Source organism: Somniosus microcephalus, chromosome 8, assembly GCF_052327205.1.
Source record: "Somniosus microcephalus isolate GS21.2 chromosome 8, FLI_Smic_1.0, whole genome shotgun sequence".
In the NCBI taxonomy this organism is placed as follows: Eukaryota; Metazoa; Chordata; class Chondrichthyes; order Squaliformes; family Somniosidae; genus Somniosus; species Somniosus microcephalus.
In genome coordinates this window covers 118,533,089-118,553,546 of record NC_140994.1, presented here as the reverse complement: position 1 = coordinate 118,553,546, position 20,458 = coordinate 118,533,089, and the positions used below count along the sequence as shown (strand labels likewise).

The following is a 20,458-nucleotide window of genomic DNA, read 5'->3' as shown; positions in this document are numbered from 1 at the left end:
CGTAAGACTGTGATAGTTTTTTCTGTGGTGGTTGAGGACATTTTTATTACCTCTGGCCACTTTGAATGTGCATCCACCGCAATTAAAAACATCGAGTCCATAAATGGACCAGCAAAATCAATGTGTACCCTTTGCCATGGAGATGAGGGCCACTCCCATGGATGTAGAGGGGCTTGTGGTAGGGCGTTTTGGACCTTCTGGCATCCTGTACAGCTCTTGGTCATCTCTTCGATTTCTCTATCGATTCCCAGCCACCACACAAACGCTCTAGCTAAGTTCTTCATTTTTACGCCTCCCAGATGACCCTCATGAAGCTCATTGAGCACTCTATCCTTCAATTTGGGTGGGATTACTACTCTGGATCCACACATCAAGCTTCCTCGGCACACTGACAGCTGTTCTCTTCTCGGCGAGAATGCTGGCAACAGTGGTTCGCCATGTGCTGGCCATCCCTTCACCGTTAAATCATAGACCCTGGAGAGTGTCGGGTCATTTCTTGTTTCCTTTTCTATGTTTGCATTCGTCACAGGTAGACATTCGACTATGGTCGAGTGGAATATCTCCACAGGATCCACTGCAGGTGCTTCTTCCACCGTCGGCAATGGTAGGCGCGACAATCCATCAGCATTCCCATGCTGTTTAGTTCCTTTGTACTCGATGTCATATTGGTGTGCCCCTAGGAAAAGAGACCACCTCTGTAGCCGTTGTGCTGTCATTATCGGGACGCCCTTCTGAGGGTTGAAAATGGAGACAAGAGGTTGATGATCAGTTAGTAGAGTAAATTTCTGTCCGTGCAGGTAGTGATTGAACTTCTTCACACCCCACACCAGGCTGAGGGCCTCTCTGTCAATCTGGGCGTAGTTACGCTCGGCTGCAGTTAACGAGCGTGACGCAAAAGCTATTGGCCTCTCTGAACCATCAAGGGATTTATGTGACAGTACCGCTCCAACGCCGTAGGGAGACGCATCACACGCCAGTCTTATCGGTAGTGATGGGTTGTAGTGAGCCAATACTTCTCTTGAAGTGATCAGGCCTTTACACTTCTGAAAGGCCCGCTTACATTCATCGCTCCATTTCCATGCTACTCCAGTTTGTAGCAGGGCATTCAGTGGGTGCAGAATTGTGGACAAATTCGGCAAAAACTTACGGTAGTAATTCACCAATCCGAGGAATGACCTCAGTTGCGACACATTTTCAGGCGCTGGAGCCTTAACTACTGCTTTAGTTTTGTCAGGGGACTTATGTAACCCCTCTTCATCAATCATGTGGCCACAATACGATATTTGTTTCTTAAAAAACTCGCACTTGGGGCGATTGGCTCGCAGCCCATGTTCTCTTAGTCTAGTGAGCACCTGCTCTAGGTTGGCAAGGTGTTCACTGTCATTTTCACCTGTCACTAGGATGTCGTCCAAGTAACACTGAGTCCCCGGAATCCCTTGCAGGACTTGTTCCATCGCTCTTTGCCATATAGCCGGAGCTGATGCAACTCCGAATACCAGTCGATTATACTGGTAAAGACCTTTGTGAGTGTTTATCGTGAGATATTTCCTAGAGGACTCTTCAACCTCCATCTGCAAATATGCTTGCGCTAGGTCAATTTTTGTAAAACGTTTCCCTCCAGATAGTGAGGCGAAAATATCTTCTATCCTCGGAAGAGGCTACTGTACTGTGTGAAGGATTGGGTTCACAGTCACCTTGAAGTCCCCACAGATGCGAACCTTCCTTTGCTCCTCAGACTTATTGTTTAACGTTTTCTTCATGACAGGAACGATGGGTGTTGCCCACTCGCTCCAGTCTACCTTAGTTAACACGCCTGCATTCTCCAGATTTTCCAGCTCTGCCTCAACGGCTGGGCGAATTGCATACGGTACCGGTCTTGCTTTGAAAAACTTGGGAATTGCATTCTCTTCTATTTTTATCGAGGCGGTTACGCCTTTAAGAGTTCCCAGTTCTTGTTGAAATACCTCTTTAGCGTTAGACAAGATTTTTGACAATCATCCAGGTGTGACGTCGTCATCCTTTTTACCAGCCACAGTCAGTGCCTGAATGGAGTGCCAGTCTAAACTTATCTTTCTGATCCATTCACGTCCCAATAACGGTGGTCCACCATCTTGCAGTATGTACAGATACAATTTCTGTATTTCCTTGCCGTTGTATTCGACAGGCACCCTTATTTTCCCTCTGGGGTATACTTTCTGCCCCATATATGTCTTCAAGACAATAGATTTGTCTTTCAAGGGTATGTGTGAGAATAGCCGCTCGTAGTCTCGTCGATTCATGACGGTCAGGGCTGATCCTGTATCCAATTCCATTTTGACTTGGGACCCTGCTATCGTGAGGGTGACCTAAATGGTTCGGTGATCCTCTTTTGTGATTACGTTGTGTAGTTTGAGACAGCTTAGTCTCTTGTTCCCGGATTCACTATCGCTCTTCTGGTCTTCGGAACTACTGTCCGTCATCTTTTGTACTTTCCTGTACTTTTCCTTAGTAGTCTTTTTGTTGTCGTTAGTCTTCTTCCCGGACCTGCAAACTTGTGCAATGTGTCCCATCTTTCCGCATTGCCTGCATGTTTTGTCCTTGGACCAGCAGTCCTTCTGGTCATGGGTTGTTCTGCCGCAGCGATAACATTTTTCAAATCCCCGTGTCATTTCATGGGTGCCGTATTCCTGTGGCTTTTGCTGTATTTCCGCAGCTCCCCTTGCTGCTGCTTCGTACGATACTGCCACGCTGAAAGCCTTATCTAGCGTCAGCTCTTTCTCTGAGAGTAACCTCTTCTGGGTTCCTTCACTCAGGAGTCCACAGACAAATTTGTCCCGTAGGGTATCTGCCAGTCCTGCTCCGAACTGGCAGTGCTTTGATAGCTTGCATAGTTCCGTAAGGTAATCAGCATTGCTCTCATCTTTATGCTGATTTCTCTTGTGGAATTTAAATCTTTCTGCTATCAGCAGCGGTGTAGGATTTAGGTGTTCCTGTAGGATATCAACAATTTCGTTAAAACTCTTCTCCATCAGTTTGACTGGAGTGATCAGGTTCCGCAATAGGCCGTACGTTCTTGCACCCATTAAGTTTAGTAGTACCGATGCCTTTTTCTCATCGGCTACTTCATTTGCCTTGCAATATACTTCGACTCTTTCCACATACGTGGTCCAGTCTTCGATTGCATTATCGAAGGCAGTGATATTGCCAGTCTTCGGCATCTTGGAAATCTAAGATGGCGCCTCCCGCGCTTTGCCTTCTTCCTCGATTGAACAAAATGGCGCCTCCCGCGCTTTGCCTTCTTCCCCGCTGAATTAAGATGGCGTCTCCCGCGCTTTCTGCCTTTTTTTTGCTGCTGCCAGTGCTGTTGCTGCCGTTTTTATGCCTTGATGGCGACGCCCTATGGTCTTCGCGCACTTCCCCCCGCGCTGCTGCCAACGCCGCTCTCCACGGTCCCCATGGCAAACTGCAGCTCCTCGCGGCTTTCTGCACTTCTAATTTCTTTTATTTAATTACAGTTCCCGTCGTCAGAGCAGACCCTATGGGACACTTTCCTCCCTCTTCTCGGGTCTGTACGCTGCCCGGCTTCGTAGCACTGGCCGCGCCCTGTGTGCTCCACCCTCTCTCTCTCTCTCTCTCTCCTCTTTCCCGACAACGCTGCTCGGCCCCGTTGAAAAGCCACCCGATCGAGCTCTAGCCCACCGCAGCCCAGGAAGGATCAGTGTACTACCTGCTACCAGCCCGATTAGCTGGAACACCATAGATTGGATAACCAAGCCCAGCTCTCGACAGCCTCTCCTGCAAATCTCCGAATTCGACGAATCAGAGGGCGGTTGCCCACGGTCGACGCCCATTTCTTCTGTTTGTTTTTTTTTCTTTTTGGATTTCTTCCTTCTGGCCTCGACCTCGAACAACTTCGCTTCAGGGATGGATCCCCATGAGGTGGTGCAGAACTGTAAGTAAGTTCGGATCTGTTCGTCGCCAATGTAACATCTGTGTGTAATTGAGACACGGACTGCAGAAGTTGGTTATAACAGGTGTTTACTGAATGGAGACAAAACTGGAACTACTATACAAAGTTACTGCACAGGCTTATATACAGGGGTGGTCACTACTGGTACTGCAGTATACAGGGGCTGCAGAATATAGTTCCTTCTTCAAGGTACATACACTACAACCTTGCTGTTGGTGAGCATTCCAAACGGGGAGACTTTCGGTGCGCACTTATTAAGGGGGCTGCATTGGAGGGGAATGTCCTGCTGCTAAATCATCTGGAAAGGGCACAGAGACGCAGGGAGAGAGGGGCAGGCATGACCAGACGGAGGAGGGCCAACAGACGTCGCCACACCAGACCTTACGCTGCCAGGGTTTTCCGACAGCAGTTTTCCTACATGAACATGTCGGAGGAGCAGTGTATCAGAAGGCTGCGCTTTAGAAAGAAGGTGGTGACTGAGCTGTGCCACCTGCTTCAGCCAGATCTGCAGCCTCAGCTAAGGTGCAGGACATCTCTTTCGGTGGCTGTGAAGAAGACTGTTGCCCTGAACTTCTATGCAAGCGGCTCCTTTCAGGCCGCAACTGGGGACATAGCCAACATCTCGCAGTTTGCGGTGCATTGCTGCATCTGTCAAGTGACTGATGCCCTGTTTAAAAGGAGGCGGCAGTACATCTCCTTCCCAATGGCCCCGGACAAGCAGCGGGAGCGCGCAGAGGGCTTCGCAGCAATAGCGGACTTCCCCATGGTGCAGGGTGCCATTGACTGCACGCACGTGGCTTTGCGGGCGCCTGTATTGAGTCCGGAGGAGTTCCGCAACCGCAAGGGGTTCCATTCTTTGAATGTCCAGCTGGTCTGTGACCACCGACAGCTGATCCTTGCAGTGAATGCATAGTTCCCAGGCAGCAGCCACGACGCCTTCATCCTGCGCCAGACTTCTGTTGCCGACCTTTTCGAGGCCCCAGCTCACCCAGGAGGCTGGTTTCTCGAAGACAAGGGCTATCCTCTGTGCCCGTGGCTGATGACCCCGCTCCGTTCGCCCAGCACCCCTGCTGAAGAACGCTACAATGCGAGCCATCAGGTGACGAGGAACATTGTGGAGCACACAATCGGCGTCCTGAAGCAGCGGTTCCGCTGTCTGGACCATTCCGGAGGAGCCCTGCAGTGCTCGCATGAGCGAGTCTCCCACTTCGTCGTTGTATGTTGCATGCTCCATAACCTCGCTATCCAACGTGCCCAGCCAATGCCACCAGACATTGAAGCACCAGCAGAGGAGGAGGAGGTGGAGGAGGAGAAGGAGGAGGAGGAGGAGGAGCATGACCATGATGGGAGGGAGGCACAAACTAGAAGGGCCGTCCGTCAGAGGCTGATCAGAAGTCGCTTCTAGGCCCCTCTCACGGAATGCATGCTGACATTCCAAGAAGAGTAATGGAACCGTCCTGATACCCCAAAGCCTGTGAAGGGCAAAATGCATGTAAATAGCAGACATGGCCATTGTAAATAAAGAAAGTTTTTTATTGTACAAAATGTGCTTCATTCCAACAAGACAAAGCAACGGCAACAGAAAGCAAAACTAACACACTGACACATCAGTGCCTCGCACACCCGGGAGACTGTCCAAAACATCACTAACATTCAGACCAGCATCCTCGGCCTTGATTTCTACAAATAAGACATTACAGCAGCACCTTCTACTCTTTCCCCCTTGATGGTGATCTGCTTCTCTTGCAAGATTGGCCCCTTCCCTCCCTGCAGCTCCTCCGTAATGGGATCCCAGTGGCTGCAGCAAGGCTGGGGGAGGCCTGCTGACTGTCCGAAAGCACAGATGCCCCTGAGGGATGGCCTGGACGACCTCTGGCCCTGGAGGGCCTGGCTGCTGACTGCTTCATCTGTGCATGGGTGGAAGCAGTCTGTCCTGCAGGTGGTGGCAGCTGTAGTGGAGACGTGCCAGCGGTGGCATCATGAATGCTGTCATCCTGAGAGCGGACAGCAGCTCCCTGGTTGGCCGACACAATGACACTCTGACGGGGCAGCACCGCAGCATGCGCAGCAATTGGATGGTCCACAGGTTGCTGGCCTGCTGTGGTGCTGCAAGGGCCCCGGGTAATCCTGCTGATCCAGCGAAGGTGGCAGCAGTCAGTGGTCGCGTGGCCTCAATCTGCGTCTGCATGAGACCAGCGAGTGACTGTGTGGCAGCACTCAGCAGTGCGTGGCAGGTGCCAGTGCTTCGGCGAAGGCCTGGACAGTCCTTTCCAGTGCTGTCCCAAAGTCCTGCGCACTCCTTGCCAGAGCTGTCCTGAAGTCCTGCGCACTCCTTGTCTGTGCTGCGCCGAAGTCTTGGAGACTTCTTGCCAGTGTCTCGATGGATTCAGGCATCCTTGCCACTGCAGCCATGAGCTCAGTGTGCCTGAGCCCAGCCTGGGCGCTCATTTCTGCGAGGGCACACACCTCTTCTGCGCTCTGTGCAGCAGCACTCGCGACCTAACTCGCCCTCCGGGGAGACGGCCCCCGAGCTTCCCTACCCCCCTTGCGTTGCTGCAGCCCGCTGGTTCCTGGAACTGGTCCCTCCTCAGAGCATTCCCCCCCGCTGCCCTCCAGGGAAGTAGTCTCCCCAGTCTGCAGAGGGGCTGGCTCGCCTGAGGGTGGTAGGGATGGTCCAGCTTCCTCCTGCTCGTCACCTCCGGAGTCAGTGGCAGTGGCAGCTTAAGGGCCCGGCTCCCGAGCTGGTGATGCAGCATCTGAAAGCAGGGAGGTTGAGGAGTGGCTTTAGCGAAAGGACAGGGTGGCAGCAAGGGATGCTGTGTGCTGCAATGCACTGACTTGGGTCCAAAGTGAAAAAGCATGCTGGTGGGGGGAGCAAGTGGAAGGAGAGAGCTCAAAAAGGTGATAACCTTACCATCACTGTGCACAATGGGGTCGGCAGCTCCAGAGGTGACAGGACTACTCATCCGGCTTCCAACAATCTGGTGGACTCGCTCCTCGAGGTCTGTGAGGGTCTGCAGGTGAGGCCAGCCTCCACCGGTACGAAGCTGCTCCCTACGGTTCCTGGCCAGCTTGGCCTGCAGGAGAAAGGACGGGAAGTGATGAAACATGCTGCCCTGAGCTGACATTACATGCCCCCCATGGTAGGATAGCCTTTACATTATGCACTGAGCTGAATGTGTGTGTGTGTTTCCAGAAAGGGCCATGGGTGCTGGCTGGCAGATGGCCAATGGGACTTCGCGCACCCTCTGGCCATAAAGTCAGGAGCAGATGGAGGGATGAAGATGAATGTGAAAAAGGCACTCACCCTAACGACCCGAGTGAGGTCGTTGAACTTCTTCCTGCATTGCACAGGAGTCCTGGGCACCACGCTGCTGGAGGTGACTCTTTGGGCAAAAGCCCTCCAAGCTCTGCGGTATTCGCTCTGATGAGGCCTCCTGCCATTCTCGGGGTACAGCACAGCTCGCCGGCGCTCCACTGCGCCAACCAGATCATCCAATGCCCCATCGCTAAAGCGCTCCACTCTCTGCCTGACCCTCTCCATGTCTTGGAAGTTTTGAACGCCACAGGTAGGTCACCACCGATTTTCAGGCCTACAAGGCGTAAAGTGTGGCTGCTGATGCTAATTGACCTGCCCCTTTAAGAGCTGGCTGGCGCCAGCGTGTCTCGGGGAAATCGATTATTGACAGCACCTGCGCTGCGCCCGGCCTCCGAGAAATTGAGTAGCGCCGCTGGGTTAGCGCCTTAAGAGTTCCGTGCAGCACCTGATTTAGCGCCGCAATCACCCTAAGGGGCGCTACAACCCAATATCGATCGAGGTGGCGATAAGTTGCACCTGGCGCTAAACTTTGCGTACCACCAAAACTAGCGCCCCAAGCGGGGCTATACCAAATTTATCCCCCTATGACTCTATGACCTGTTGGGCCGAATGGCTTGTTTCTGTGCTGTAAATTCTATGTATTTGTATGTAACCCCACTCCAAACAGTCCCGGCGAGTGAAGTTTCGGCTCTGAATTCTGAGTTGACATTCAGTGGGATACTTGCATCCAGTGGGTGCTGTCCATCCCCACCATTGCATGAATTGTGGGAGCTCATAAAACCCTCCCTTCCTATAGGTATAACCACCCTATCGGCAGATATGAAGATGGTTATGGACATGGAAAGTGTGTTCACATTGCGGCCTGTCAGACTGTTAATCAGCATGTGAATGTTTCTACTACATCACACCATTCTCCAAGGGAATGCGTGAGGAATGACAACAAGATTACAATGGACCTCTGTTGACAAAGATAGAATGAATTTGCATTTATATAGCACCTATTACATCCTCAGGACATTCCAAAGTCCTTCACAGACAATTAATTACTTTTGAAGTGTAGTCACTGCTATTATGTAGGCAGACGTGGCTGCCAATTTGCACACAGCAAGATCCCACTAACAGCAATGAGATAATCTGTTTTAGGTGTTGCTTGAGCGACAAATGTTGGCCAGGACACTGGGGAGAACTCCCCTGCTCTTCTTCGAATAGTGCCATGGGATCTTTTACATCCTTCTGAGGGGGCAGACGGGGCCTCGGTTTAACATCTTATCCAAAAGACGGCACCTCCGACACTGCAGCATTGAAAGTATCAGACTAGATTATGTGATCAAGTTCTGGAGTAGAGTTTAAACCCATAGGCCTAGAAATTCAGTTGGGCGCGCCAGCCGTTAGCGCCTTAGGAGGAGTAGATCACGAGCGCTAGGCGCTTAGCGCCCGGGCGCAGCGCGATCTGCGCCTCGCCCCAACTTCAGTACACATTTAGCGCCGGCGCAAAGTCTTAGCGGGCGCCCTGCTGCGCGCGCAGATCATGATGTCATTTACTAGTGCAACGCCCTTTGTGCGCCCCGAACCGGAACTTCACTCACGCCGGGCCATTGTGCGCCGGGCGGCCCTAACAACTGTGAAGTGGAACGGTACATAGCCAAGGCGGGCCGCGGGGAGCGCTAATTAAAGGGCACTTACCCTGCACTATAAAGGACAGCCATTTTCACAGAAATCACAGAAACCCCACAGTGCAGATAGAGGCCATTTCGGCCCATCGAGCCTGCACCGACACATATCCCACCCGATCCCCGTCACCAACACATATCCCACCCTATCCCCGTAACCCCACGTATTTAATCCCCCTAACACTAAGGGTCAATTTATCAGAGCCAACCAACCTAACCCGCACTCTTCTGCAACGGTTTTTTGGAGAGAGACCAAGGAGGAGAGCTTACTGGTTTGGACCAACACTAGGACAGGTATTTTTGGCTCAGGCCAGAGCTTAGCAATTATCTTTGCCTTCATTGAGAGCTCAGTGTTTGCCAGCATATAATGGGGGCTGCATTGGGTGCCAACGCTGACTTTCAGCCTTATGCCAGAAGGGCTTACAGACGCCGTGAGAGAGTGGCAGCCCTGGCTAGACGCAGAGGGGGCAACAGGCGTCGCCAACTGAGGCCTTACCCACCCAGGGTATACCGCCAGCAGTCCTCCTATCTGACCATGTCTGCCGCGATGTGTGTTAGGAGGCTGCGATTCAGAAGGGAGGTGGTTGCAGACATCTGCCAGCTGCTTCACAGAGATCTGCAGCCACAGCTGATGCGCAGGACGTCTCTGTCGGTGGCAGTGAAGGTGACGGAGGCTCTCAACTTCTATGCCACCGGCTCCTTCCAATCCGCTGCTGGGGACATCGCTAACATCTCCCAGTTCGCCGTGCATTGCTGCATCCGCCAGGTGACCGAAGCCCTTTTCAGAAGGAGACATCAATTCATCTCCTTCCCCATGACCCTGGACAAGCAGCAGCAGCGTGCAGTGGGATTTGCAAGAATAGCGGGCTTCCCCATGGTGCAGGGCGCCATTGACTGCACGCATGTGGCTTTGCGGGCACCTCTGGAGCATGCCGAGGATTACCGCAACCGGAAGGGCTACCATTCCCTCAACGTACAGCTGGTGTGTGACCACAGGCAGCGCATCCTAGCTGTCAATGCCCGCTTTCCAGGCAGCAGCCACGATGCCTTTATCCTGCGACAGACAACTGTGGCTGACATGTTCCAGGCACAGCCTCACCCAAGAGGATGGCTTATCGGAGACAAAGGCTATCCTTTGTGTACCTGGCTCATGACCCTGCTCCGCGCGCCCACGACCCCTGCTGAAGAGGCATACAACGAGAGCCATCAAGCGACTAGGAACATCATAGAACAAACAATCGGCGTCCTCAAGCAACGGTTCCGCTGTCTCGATCGCTCCGGGGGAGCCCTCCAGTATTCGCAGGAGCGAGTCTCCCAATTCGTCGTCGTTTGCTGCATGCTGCACAACCTGGCTATCCGCAGGACTCAGGCACTGCCGCCTCACGTTGGACCCCCACCTCAGGAGGAGGAGCAGGAGGAGCATGAGGAGGAGGAGGACGAGGAGTACCAGCCCAGGAGGGAGGCAGAAGGTCCAAGGGCCGCCCGTCGGCGGCTTATTGAACGTAGGTTCTAGGCCCCCTGTCAGGGAATGGCTTGTGCCAATGAAAGAACATGATTGCAGCCGCTCCGCAAGCCCTCAGCCGGTTAAGGCAACAAACACTTCAAAGATCAAACATGGACAATGTTAATAAATAAAATGCTTTATTGTACAAACTCAGGGCCCTTCCCACATGAAAACCAAAAACAGACGAAACCCCCAAAAAACACTCAAACACATTACTCGCTCCCACAACCTGGAGAGGATTAACAAAACAGTGCAACTAAAATGGCCGTCATCCTCGGCCTTCGTAAAAAACAAACATCACATCCTCGGCCTTCAAAAAACAAACATCCAATTCTCGGCCTCAAAAAACAAACACAACTGGCCACACATTCGACTTTTTGGCCCGCTAGGGCGATGCCTTGGCCATCTTTGTGTGGCCCCTGCCCGCCCTGCTGCTCCTCCTCAAAGTAAGGCCATTGGCTGCTGCAAGGCTGGGGGCAGGCTCCAGAGGGGCACATGTCGTGACGGCAGATGCCCTTGGGGGTCGGCCTAGTCGAGGTCTGGCCGTCAAGCGGGCGGCTGTCGAATGCTGCAGCTGTGGCTGGCCAGCATCAGTCGCTGCAGCAGCTCCTGGCAGCTCCACTGGGGGAGTGGCAGTGGCGGCTGGAGGAATGGGGGCAAGCTGGCAGATGGCAGGCGCTCGCTGGTCGCCTGAGACACTGGCAGTCGCCCGGGCCAGCACTGCAGCATGCGCACCAATCTGCCGAGGGACAGACCGCTGTGCTGCTGCAGCACGCCGGGTGCCCTGGCGATGCCTGGCTGACACAGCGAGTGTGGCAGCAGTGAGTGCCCGTGTTGACCTGTTCAGTGACCTCATCAGAGCACCCAGTGACTGCACGGCACCACTGATCAGCTGACCACTCGCTGCCTGAGCTGCCCCGAATGCCGCCCGACTCGCTGCCTGCTCTGCCCCGAATTCCGCCAAACTGATGGCCTGTGAGGCCCCGACGTCGGTCACACTCCGAGAGAGGGACTCGATGGCCTCAGGCAACCGTGCCACTACCCCCATGAGCTCCGTGTGCCGGCGCTCCGAGTCCGCGGACAAGTCCTCGAGGCGTTCCATCTCCTCGGCGAAGACCATCTCTGGACTGGAGGCCGGACTCTCCCTCTGGGGAGAAGGCTGCCGAGCTGGCCGACCCTTCCTGCGTTGCTGGACGCCGCTGGGCCCAGCAATTGGTCTCCCCTCCGACCTTTCCCCCCTCTGGGGAGAAGGCCGCTGAGCTTCCACCCCCCTCCCGCGTTTCTGCAGGCCGCAGGTCCCATGAGCTCCCCTCCCCTCCGACATTCCCCCACGCTCCCCTCCAGGGAAGACGTGTCCCCTACATTCGTATGGGTTGCCGCGGATGAGGGTTCCCCTGATGGGCCGCCTTCCTCTTGCTCCTCCTCCTCCTCCTCTTCTGAGGGGCTGTCACTGGCAAGTTCAGGGAACTCCTCCTCACCATCTGAAAGCAGGAAGGCACAAGAGTAGCTTTAGAATGAGGAGAGGGCGTCAGCGAGGGATGCATGAGTGGTGGCATTCAGCGCATTGGTCGGACAGTGGCAAAGGATGTAGATCTGATGCGCAAGTGGGACGAGAGAGGTCCAAACGTTGATGTCCTTACCATTGGTGCCCAGAACAGGGTCGGCATCTCCACATGCAACGGGGCCAATCACCCGGCCACCCATGATGCGCTCCACGTGATGTTGCAGCTCGGTGAGCGGCTGGATCTGGGGTCGGCCTCCCCCGGTCGCAGTCCGGCTCTTCCTATTATTGGCCAGCTTGGCCTGCAAGAGAAAGGACGGCCTCTAAGTACAGTGTGTAGCCCTGATCTTGTGTGCACTGCTTCCCATGGTGGAATAGCCTGGCCAGTGTGTCGCCCTGATCTTGTGTGCACTGCCTCCCATGGTGGAATAGCCTGGCCAGTGTGTCGCCCTGATCTTGTGTGCACTGCCTCCCATGGTGGAATAGCCTGGCCAGTGTGTCGCCCTGATCTTGTGTGCACTGCCTCCCATGGTGGAATAGCTTGGCCAGTGTGTCGCCCTGATCTTGTGTGCACTGCCTCCCATGGTGGAATAGCTTGGCCAGTGTGTTAAGTGCAGAATGTGCAATTGATGTTCATGCCTGTCCCATAGCTGCTGGATGAGGGCTGGCCATTAGGGCTTTCAGGTCCCTTTGCCCATAATGTGAGGTGCACATGCAAGGATGAGGAGGACACTGGAAAGGGTACTCACCCTGACAATCCGAGTGAGGTCATTAAACTTTTTGCGGCATTGGACACCGGTCCTGGGGACCTCGCTGTTGGCTGACACCTTGCTGGCGACATGCCTCCAGGCTCTCCGGTAGACGCGGACCGGCGCCTTCCTGCCATTGTCTGGGTACAAAAGATGGCGCCTCTTCTCCACACCACCAACCAGCACACTCAGATCACGCTCTGAGAAGCGCTGCGCTCGTTCACGGGCCTTCTGCATGGCTTCAGGCGCTATTTGGGTCCAGCAGCAGTGTTCAGGCCTAGCTGGAGGGCTCCACTATCCAGGGCGTGGCAGCAGACCAAGTCGACCCTTCCCCCTTAAGAGCTGGCCGGCGCCAGGGTGTCTGCTGTCAATCACGAGATGGCCGCACCTGCGCTGCGCCTGGCCTCGGCGCTCTCGCTCAGCACCTCCGGCTTAGCGCCTAAAGAGAGGCGTCCAGCGCCAGTTTTAGTGCTCGAGCAAACTCTTAGGGCGAAGCTAATGAATATCGGAGAAGTGGCCTCGATTTGGCGGCGGGCGCAAACTTTAGCGGCCGCCCGACTTTACCGCCCCAAAAGTGGCTACAATGAATTTCTAGGCCATAATCTTCTGACTTAGAGACAAGAGCCCTACCAGCTGAGCCAAGGCTGACACCTGGATGAGGGACATTTATTTCAGAGAGTGTAAAGGGTGTTAAATACCCTGGAGGGATTGTGGTGTTAGTAACTGCTTCATGTTCACACAGCTCCTTGGATCTCCACCCCGCCTCGTGACGTGCGCAATGTTACAGGCAACGATATCATCTTTGGCTGTGAGGTGTCGGCATATCCCGTGGCACTGGTGGAATGGAGGAAGAAAGGGAACGATAACTTCCTGCCCGGGGATGATGCACATATCTCTATCCAGGTAAAGACTCTACTGCTATAAAATGGGTTGGGAATTTTGGGCACATGTTTCTGTGGGAAGAAAAATGAATAAACTTGGAGCAATTTCTTAATGTACACTTGTCTAAATGAATATTAAATTTATTTAAAAGCTGATAAAATTGGTCTCCTGTGAAACACAGGAACATAAGAACAGGAGTAAGCTATTCAGCCCCTCGAACTGTACCTCAACTTTATTTACCCGCTTTGCTCCGTATCCCTCGATACTCTCACCTAATACAAAATCTATCGATCTGAGTTTTGAAATTTTCAATTGACCCAGCATTCACAGCCTTTTGGGAAGCGATGTTCCAGATTTCCATTATCCTTTGGGTGAAAAGGTGCTTCCTGACTTCACTTCTGAATGAACAAGCTCTAATTTTGAGATTATGTCCTCTTGTTATGGATTCCCCCACTGGAGGAAATAGTTTCTCTGTATCTACCCTACTTAATCGCTTTAAACTTTTTTAAGACATCAATCAGATCACCTCTGAACCCTCTAAACTCAAGGGAATACAAGCCGAGTTTATGCAACCTGTCTTTATAATTGAAGCCTTTAAGCCCCGGTATCATTCTGGTAAATCTACGCTGTACCCTCTTGAATGCCAATATATCTTTTCTGAGGTTCGGTGCGCAAGCTGAATGCCTGAGCTGGTTGGATTGGGTGATAGGTTAACAGTGAAGGTCTTAAGGGGAAAGGAAAATTAACAAACTGCAGAGGGAGAGTTCCTCTGTGCACTGCATGTAACAAAATTTGATTGCACACAGCAAGATCCCACAACCATCTGTTCTAGTGATGTTAGTTGAAGGATAAATGTTGGCCAGGGGACTGGGAGAATTCCCCTGCTCTTTTTCAAAGAGTGCCATAAGATCCTTACGTCCACCTGAGAGGGCAGACAGGGCCTTGGTTTAACGTCTCATCCAAAAACTGGCATCTCCAACAAGTGCAGCACTCTCTCAGTACTACACTGGGAGTGTCGGCCTGGATTATGTGTTCAAGTCCCTAGAATGGGATTTGAACGCATGATCTATTGGCTTAAAGACGAGAGCCAGCACTGAGCCAAGGCCAACACCATAATAAATTGCAACAGCAACAAAAATTTGCATTTATATAGTGCCTTTAACATAGTAAAATGTCCCCAGGTGCTTCACAGGAGCGTGATCATACAAAAATTGACACCGAGCCAAAGAAGGAACTATTAGGATGGCTGACCAAAAGCTTGGTTTTAAGGGGCGTCTTAAAGGAAGAGAGAGACGGAGAAGTTTAGGGAGGGAATGCCAGAGCTTAGGGTCTTTAACAGGTGAAGGCACGGCCGCCAATGGTGGGGTGAAGGGAGTGGGAGATGCGCAAGAGGTCAGAATTGGGGGATCATAGAGCTCTTGAGGGGGTTGTAACATGCACTCAGATGGCAGCGAGCTCCATTTTCCCTGGCGAGTGAGTGAGTATAACTCAGGTGTGCTGGCTTTGTGTTACTCTTAATGTTATAATATAAATAATGTCTTAAATATTCTGTAGCAGTACATCCTGTCATGTAGAATGCACTCTCCATAGGAAGATCACAGAGCAGTAGCTGAACCAAGAGCAGCAAAGTTTGCATCTAGACTGGTTAAACCTACAAGAGTGACGAAGGAAGCATGGCAAAGGGAAGAGGTAGTTTAGCAGTGGGAGCAGGGAAGGGCAATTACCACACACAGGACAACATGTGCCACATTCCCTGTTTTATTTCATTCTCCAGGCTCGAGGTGGGCCGGAGCGCTATGGTATCACAGGGTGGTTGCAGATTCAGGGGTTGAAGAAGTCTGACGAGGGAATCTATACCTGTTACACAAGGAACAAGTACGGAGAAGCATTCGCATCTGCAAGTTTGAGTGTCTATGATCATGGTAAGAGAAAGGAACGGAATCCAATTCAGCCTAACAAAAGGGCTTATCCTGTCACTAAAATCTTAAGCATCCTTGATGTGATAAATCCATGTAGTGAGACCAGGACTCAAAGAGGCGAGGTATTAGGATTAATACGAGTACTTTATTAAACGACTGCGAAACAACCAGGCAGGCTTGCATCCAGGCATTGCACCTTTGCTGACCATGACAGGAAGCAAACCTCTGACCTTAACAGGAAGCAACCTCTGACCTTAGCAGCAGCATTGGCTACAGCACCACCTGGTGGATAACCTTAATCATAACATCCCAGGTTACTATACTTGACAAGATATTGTCACTGCTAGATCTAACTCAAGGTTTCTCTGCAGATCACTGCTATCCTAATTAGAGCTTAAACTCGAGCATTGATCACTACCCTTTGACTGCTATTTTTTAGCAAACCTATTATTCCCTCCTATATCATAGAATCATAGAATTATTGAATAGTACAGCACAGAAGGAAGCCATTCAGCCTATCAAGTCTGCGCCGGTTCTTTCGAAGAGCAATCCAGTTAGTCCCACTCTCCCGCTTTTTCCCCATTTCCCAGCAATTTTTTCTCCTTCCAGTATTTATCCAATTCCCTTTTGAAGGCTACTATTGAATCTGTATCCACCATCCCATCAGGCAGTGCATTCCAGATCCTAACCACTCGGGCCCCACAAGGAAACCTCGGGCCTGCTCTGCCCCAAAACCTCCCCCACAGCCCCCGATGAGATTCGACTCCCTGAGACTTACCTGACTGCCAGGTCCACCACAGCGGTCTCCTGCCTCGTGAATTCCCGCTCCCACCCATCGGCCAAGCAGCGATGAGGCCCTGGAGTTAAAATCTCACTGGGCTTTTGCATTCGAGTCTGTCACTTGCCCCAGCCCCTCATATGCACCGGACCCACCTCGAGTTAATATCGAGACCTTTATAAATACAACGTCTTTCTTTATAGTCTCACATAGGGGATTCATGCATGTGTTATTTTAATCTACAGATTCACCATTAGCCGTGAAAATGAGTTTGCATAGCAAAGATAGAAAATATATCACGGATGAAGAGGAAGTTGAGGAGGATGAGGAGGACTATGATGATGAAGATGACGATTATGAGCTCTCTGGTGACTACGAATACTGAAAGAACATGAACATCCCTTGTAAATGTGCCTTGCAGAATGCCAGTGGAGCATAGTTATACATCCATTAACCATTTAATAATAACACAATGGCCTTTGAGTAAAGGTTTGAGCAGTATATAGTTAAAACACTGAATGTCATTCAAAAGTACCAGGAAATCTGTAGAACGTTTTACTGTCTGCAATTTTGTACAAAACATAACAGTTTTAAAATGTTTCACTGATAATCCTTAGTGATGTCATTCCCTCTGAACTGTACATAATGTCATAGTAAACTTTCCTGAGCTTTTATAATGTACATATGGAGCAACAGGTGAAAACCTTCCCAATTAACATAAGATTAATGAATCGGCACCATCATCTGTGGCGACCTAAGAGCTAAAAGAAGGATAGAATGACAGAAAGCCATTTAGGACCTCAACTCTGTTCCTTCCACAGTCCATGTACACTCCTACCCTATCATGGACCCTACCCACCTATTCTCCTTCCACAGTCCATGTACACTCTACCTTACCATGGACTCTACCCACCCATTTAACCTCCTCCCACAGATCCATGTACTTTCTATCCTATCACAGACTCTACCCACCCATTTATTCTCCTTCCACAGTCCACATACACTCTACCCTATCATGGACTCTACCCACCCATTTAACCTCCTCCCACAGATCCATGTACACTCTACCCTATCATGGACTCTACCCACCCATTTATTCTCCTTCCACAGTCCATGTACACTCTACCCTATCATGGACTCTACCCACCCATTTAACCTCCTCCCACAGATCCATGTACTTTCTACCCTATCACAGACACTACCCACCAATTTAACCTCCTTCCACAGATCCATGTACATTCTATCTTATCACGGACTCTACCCACCAATTTAACCTCCTCCCACAGATCCATGTACTTTCTATCTTATCACGGACTCTACCCACCAATTTAAGCTCCTTCCACAGATCCATGTACATTCTATCCTATCACGGACTCTACCCACCAATTTAACCTTCTTCCACAGATCCATGTACATTCTATCCTACCATGGACTCTACCCACCCATTTAACCTCCTTCCACAGAACCATGTACATTCTAACCTATCCTGGACTCTACCCACCCATTTAACCTCCTTCCACAGATCCATATACATTCTATCCTATCACGGACTCTACCCTAACATGAACTCATTTTACCTCCTCCCACAGCCCGTGTACACTTTACCCTATCATAGACTCATTTAATCTCCTTCCACAGTCCAATCCATGTACACGCTACCCTCAAATGGACTCTACCTCACTCATTTACTCTCCTCCCACAGCCTACGTGTACTCTAATCACAGACTCCACAGCCAAACATTTAATCTTCTGAAGGACACTCCTTGATCCTTGAAGGTAGTGAAACAAAACTCCAGAATATTCAGCATCCTCACACATTCACCAATCCTGGCCTGCTGCCAACCAGACAACGTTCTTTCCCCCTACCCCTCTGACAGCGCAAGAACCCTCATGACCTCTGAGATATTTGATTACCTCGGTCTGTATAGGGCTGATTTTAGCTCTCAGTGGTGACAGTAAAGAGACGGTCACGGAGCAGCCCCCGCTATATATTCCACTAGATTTTCCATCCCAGTGAAGTCACATAAAAAACATTCCTCACACGTTCTTTTTATTAATTCTCTCAGTTCTTTCTTCAAAGAATTTTATACGGTTGCATCCAGGCAAATTGGGCACAATTGCTGCTTTGGAGCAATATGATATCAGTCTGCACTGAAGACACTGCGCATGGAATATCCGGGAACAAAGCAATGTGCAAAGAGAGTGGGTCCAGGGCAGTCAGTGTTAGCAGGTGGTGTCCGTCCAGTAAACTATCCGAAGTCCATTCCAAGTGTTGATCGCTCTGTGTGAAGAATGTCCTGACATTAGTCCCAAATTTGTCTTTCTTTGCCCTACAGTTATGGTTTAGCTTGAAGTATGTTCAGGATTTACTGACTCTATGTTAAATGCCGCCATGGGAACCCCTTCCTTATTAGCCTTTTCCTCCACTCCTTCCAGGGCTTGAACGTTTCCCTTGTTTCTCAGTGTCCAAAACTAGATACAATAGTCCAGGTGGGGTTCGACCAGAGCCCTGTACACTGCGATTATGGTCAACATTCCTTCCTCAACCATCACCACCAAATGTAGATTAGCTGGTCATGCATCTGCTTTGATGTTTGTGGGACTTTGCTGTCCGCAAATTGGCTGATGCATCTGCCCAACAAGCAACAGTGACTGCACTTCAAAAAGTAATTAAATGGCTACAAAAGCAAAATACTGTGGATGCTGGAAATCTGAAATAAAAACAGAAAATGCTGGAAATACTCAGCAGGTCAGGCAGCTTCTGTGGAGAGAGAAACAGAGTTAATGTTTCAGGTCGATGACCATTCAGTAATTAAATGACTATGCAGTGCTTTATCAAGAGGATAATGCGCCATGCAAATGCAATTTCTTTCTTTCTTTCTTTCTCTTTTTCTCTTTCTTTCTCTCTCTCATTCTTTCTTTCTCTTTTTCTCTTTCTTTCTCTCTCTCATTCTTTCTTTCTCTTTTTCTCTTTCTCTTTCGCTTTCTCTCGCTCTTTCTTTCTTTTTCTCATTCTTTCGTTCTCTTTTTCTCTCTTTCTTTCTCTTTCTCACTCTTGCTCTCTTTTTTTCTCTCTCCCTCGTTCTTTCTTTCTCTCTTTCTTTCTCTCTTCCATCCTTTCCTTTGTATGACCTACATGAACTTCCATTGTACTGTTTTCGCTATATAACTCAGCATTCGGTTTGTTTTATAGAACGGTTCAACTTTTTCCCAAGTGGAGCATTATGCAAAATCCTTCAAAATGTTCACCAATATAATGTCACGTGATAGCTACACCATTAATGATGGCATTGTAAAGAGAAATGAATCATACAGGGTGAAGCCTCAGTGACTGTCCATACACATGCAGTATATGTTTCAAGGTGGCTTTTTTCCACAGTTTATTTACCAGTAGCATACTGCTGTTCAGCATACTCATCTGGATGTCATCTTCTTCTCGGGACTGCTGACAGGTTTACTCATCTATCAGCAGCCTCTCCTGTTTGAAACATTAAAATGCCAAGAGGTAATGATGAACTTATATAAAACCTTAATAAGACCTCAATTGGAGGACTGTGTGCAGTATTGGGCTCCACACTATAGGAAGAATATTCAGTTGGATGCTGCCTGGTATATGGAAATATAAATATGATGAAGAAAGTCTTGAAAAGTTAGGTCTTTTTTCATTAAAACAATGCAGAGTACAGGGTGATATAATAGAAGTGTTTAAAATGATGGAAATGTGGGACAGGGTATGTAGAAGCAGACTGTTTCCAGTAGTTGAGGGGTCAAGAACAAAGGGCCATAGATTAAATGTAAGAGATTGTAAACTTCTTCAGGCAGAGTTGTGAGGCTGTGGAATTCACTCCCAGGGTGAGTGGTTGAGGCAGAAACTGTGTCAACGTTCCAGATTAGATTGGAGAGATGGGTGAAGGAAAAGGGATCTGGGAACTGGGAGGGTAAATGTGATTAGAACGACTTGCCTGTAAGGAGGGTAAGCACCAGCATGGGCTGTTTGGACTAAATGGCCTGTTTCCGCAATGTACTTTCTATGTATTTCTATGATTCATGGGATGTGGGCATTGCTGGCAAGGCCAGCCTTTATTGCCCATCCCAATTGTCCTTGAGAAGGTGGTGGTGAGCCACCTTCTTGAACTGCTGCAGTCCGTGTGGTGAGGGTACTCCCACAGTGGTGTTAGGGAGTTCCA

At 50.4% G+C, this 20,458-nt stretch overlaps 1 protein-coding gene across 2 annotated transcripts in view; it reads left to right on the top strand.

Moving 5' to 3' along the window:
* Positions 1-19,870, top strand: part of LOC147113761 (kazal-type serine protease inhibitor domain-containing protein 1-like) — a 145,650-nt gene extending 125,780 nt beyond the window's left edge. For both annotated transcript variants that reach the window (XM_085995070.1, XM_085995071.1), the window contains 3 exons: positions 13,435-13,595; positions 15,349-15,496; positions 16,517-19,870. In XM_085995070.1, coding sequence (XP_085851196.1) covers positions 13,435-13,595; positions 15,349-15,496; positions 16,517-16,656 — 449 coding nt within the window. In that variant the 3' untranslated portion in view covers positions 16,657-19,870. The remainder of the gene's footprint in view (positions 1-13,434; positions 13,596-15,348; positions 15,497-16,516) is intronic.
* Positions 19,871-20,458: the final 588 nt, after the last annotated feature.